General features: G+C 50.8%; 1 protein-coding gene across 1 annotated transcript; it reads left to right on the top strand.

Annotated features, from left to right (window-relative positions):
* The first annotated feature begins 342 nt into the window (after positions 1-342).
* On the top strand, positions 343-2,355 carry LOC124673397. The gene has a single exon (XM_047209483.1). The coding sequence runs from the start codon at positions 343-345 to the stop codon at positions 2,353-2,355; it is 2,013 nt and encodes a 670-aa protein (XP_047065439.1).
* Positions 2,356-3,918: the final 1,563 nt, after the last annotated feature.

Raw genomic sequence — 3,918 nt, 5'->3', positions numbered from 1 at the left:
CTTGTCACTTGTAATTGATTGGGGTTCCCAAAAAATAGAACTGCATTTGATGGAGCATTAGTTACATAAGTATAACTATGAGTAGTATCTTTTTTCTAGAACTGATGCATGTAGCCAAAGAAAAAGCATCTGGGAGTTAGATAAATTGTACTCTCGAAATTCCTCTGTTCATTGAGCATGAAAATGCACTATCATCCATGCATGCATTTGTATCGTTTGTAGATTTGTATCCGTTTGTTTCTGTTGTCACACTATCGTGTACTATGCCATATGAAATAGAGTAGTGAAAATCTATTCATTCCAGGGCAGTTCGCGGGAGTGCAAACAGGAGCAGGCTGTACCATGGCTGCGGGGGCACTGGAGCTGTGGAACCATGGGTCGATGCAGATCCTGGTCCTCCTCAGCCTCGGGCTCCAGTTCGTTCTCTTCGCCTTTGCTGGGATCCGGCGGCGTGAAGATGCGCCCGTTCGAAGGTTCCTCCTCTGGCTAGCGTACCTCTTGGCCGACTCCACCGCCGTATATGCTGTCGGGCACCTGTCCTTCAGCAGCACTGTGCGTGAGCATCAGCTCGTGGTGTTCTGGGCGCCGTTCCTCCTGATGCACCTCGGCGGCCCGGACAACATCACCGCCTATGCGCTCCAGGACAATCAGCTCTGGCTCCGCCACCTGCAAATCCTCGTTGTGCAGGTCCTTGGGGCAGCCTACGTCCTCAAGAAGAACCTCCCAGGCAGCGGCGGCGGGGATTTGCTACGGCTCGCCTCCTTCCTCATGTTCGGCCTCGGCGTTGTCAAGTACGGGGAGAGGACGTGGGCGCTAAAGTGCGCCACCCTGGAGAGCATAGGCGTCTCCGTCAAGACGCAACCACTAGCCATCCACAACCATTTCCACCCCCAGGACAAGGTGTCGGACGAGGAGTTCCTGGTGCGACGAGCGCACTCGCTGTTCCATATCTGCAAGCGCGCCATCGTCGACTCTTCGGTGATCGAGAAGGATGTCGTCGAGGGACACGAAGAGTACACAACCAAGATGATGCACAATGTGGAGCTCTGGGCGCTGATGGAGATCGAGCTCTCCCTCATGTACGACGTCCTGTACACCAAGGCGGCCGTGGCCCATACCTTGTTGGGCTACCTCGTACGTGTCGTCTCGCCACTCACCGCCGCAGCGTCACTTCTCATGTTCCAGTTCACCGCGAAGCAAGGCTATAATAGAGCCGACATCGCCATAACCTACATCTTGATGGGTGGTGCGGTGTTCATGGAGACGACGTCGCTCGTGAACGCCTTGGCGTCTTCATGGACGTTTGCGTTCCTCAGCAGAACCAGGTGGCAATGGCTACAGTATGGAGCCCTGTGCAATGAGAGATGGGACAGGCTTCGGCGTGTGGTTGTGACACTTCACCAGCTTGTCATGGGAGGAGGCAGCAGGTACGCATCACGGAGGTGGTCATACACCATCGGGCAGTACAATATGTTGCACTTCTGCACTCGCCCTGCTAGCACGCCGTTCACCAGCCCTCTGCTGGGGAGGCTGGCCAAGAAGTTCGGACCCAGCGAGTGGTGGAACACGAAACACTACTCAGCGAGCGCTGACCTGCCGGTCTATATCAGGCGTTCTATCTCGAACTATATGAGACGGCTTTATAGCAAGGGACAGTTCAACACTGGCTTGCTCAGAAAGAAGTGGGGCGAGGACCCACTCCACCTCCGCGGGCTCTATGGAGAAGGCATCCTTAAGCACTCCCTCGGCGTCGAGTTCCAGGAGGGCATCATCATCTGGCACATCGGCACCGAAGCTTACCTGGCCAAGAGCCAGAGAGCCAAGGCCGAGGGTGCGGCCGAGCATGTGCATGCCATCAGGGTTCTGTCCGACTACATGATGTTCCTGCTGGTGGATCGCCCGTACATGCTGCCAGGCCAGCCCCAGAAGAGGATCTACCAACGGATATGCGAGAAACTGGTCGCCATGCGATCACTTAATTCTAAGTACGATCTTCGCAATGGTATGGTGAGGAATCTATTCCGCCTGCGCGACCCACCAAACTCCAAAACCTCCAGAGTTGACGAGAGAGAGGAGCTCGCAAACATCCTGTACAATGAGTACGAGAATCACGAGTTCAGCCACACCGCCCCTCGTCTCATTCACGCGGCACGACTAGCCAAGGAGCTGCTGGAGAAGGAGAGAGGTGGCATGCCCGATACCTTGGACCTTGTGCTTGAGGTGTGGATGGACATTCTCGTCTACGCGGGCAACAAGTGCAGCAGGAATTCCCATGCCCAGAAGCTCAACAGTGGTGGAGAGATGACCACCATCCTGTGGCTTATGGCAGAACACCTCTACCAAGCGTCTCTCTAGTAGGCAGCGATCAGTCGTGTAAAAGAGATGGTATATTTATTAATTTTAGTGTTTGAGTAAGTCACACCTTGCTAAAAAAATTCCCTCACGACTTAAAATGTGTGTGTGCGTGTTTTTTGTTCAGATTTTCTGAATCTATCATGATCGTGATTTTATTAGGTCGAAGTCGCTGCCTTGTGCATGTAGAGATTGACACAATGCTGGAAAAATCTAGATTATATCTCTAGGGTAGCACTCTGTAACACTCTCATTTTGTCATAAAATAACATACATATTCCTGTTAGAAGTATCTTGTCGCCCTGTTCAATAAAAAAGTTCAATCGATGGCTTTGCTTGATTATATTAACAACTCGATCTGTTGTACCATCTTTGTCAGGACATCTAATCGGACCATTGGCTCGTACTCTCACATGCCTGAGATTATATGTATCTACCTAGCTATGAGCCTATAACCCTGATTCCAAAATTAAGTATTGTCAAGCTAGTTCCAAATGAATGAGCTGGTTTGCCTAAAAAAAAAAATTAAGGACCTGTCCGGCAAAGATGCACATGCACGTGTGGTAGCGTGCATTATTCCTGGCCATATTTGTAGTTATTCTTTGGCAAAAAATTTTTTTGCTTCTTGGCATTATGTATACTAGGAAAAATACCCGTGCATTGCATCGGGACAGAAAAATATATGTCACATAAACAACAATTTGTGTTAACACTTATCTTTTTTTGTCACCATCTTGTATGACTCGAAGGGTAAGGAATACGTGTTATCCTAATCATTTGAATCCAATGATCACAAATTTAATTGTTTTGATTCAACTGTGATGACGAATTCTTGCATATATATATCGCAACAGAACTAAAAATTATCCATGACAAACCTCGCCCCTCCATCGCTGGAGTCAGGTAAAGCTTGTCGTAGTAGAGCTTGTTGTAATAGACAGACGGGAAGTCGTCGTACTAAGGTCCCAAAGGACCAGCGCACCAGAGCAGCAACCATCGCCAATGATGACAATCGTAGATCAGAAGAGACTGACATGAAACTACACCAACAAACGCGAAAACCGACCAGATCCCAGGAGATCCGACGGGCACACAACTCCACACGCCCGCCCTCCGTCAGCGCTAGATGCACCACCGGAGCGAGGATAGGACGGGGAGGACTTTATTCTGACTTCAGGATGTAGCCGCCGCCTCACCATCCCAAAAAAGAGACCGAAAAAGCAAACTAAATTATGAACGGAAACTCCCCGCCGGCGAGGAACCGTGGTCCGCCACACCTCCAAGGCCCCAAGGCCACTGGAGGCGGAACGGACCGGCGGTATCGCCGGCGAGAAGGACGGAACCCTAGATGGGTTTGTCTTTTTTCCGCCGCCTGGGTTGTCTCTCACGTACCGGTTCCTGAGTTCGTAAATATTGCAAACCCTATTCATCGCCCATCAGCGTGAATCGCTCGGGAGCAAACAACTTGCACCCGCGGCCTGTTGCACGCAGAAGCAACACCGAGCCGGTGTACTATCTCGGTTTGTTCCGGTTTTAGGAACACTCTAGATGGTTCTAGTCAGGGTT

Source organism: Lolium rigidum, chromosome 7, assembly GCF_022539505.1.
Source record: "Lolium rigidum isolate FL_2022 chromosome 7, APGP_CSIRO_Lrig_0.1, whole genome shotgun sequence".
NCBI classification, from domain to species: domain Eukaryota; kingdom Viridiplantae; phylum Streptophyta; class Magnoliopsida; order Poales; family Poaceae; genus Lolium; species Lolium rigidum.
Note: the sequence above shows the minus strand (reverse complement) of the source record. Positions and strands in the feature narration are given on the sequence as shown.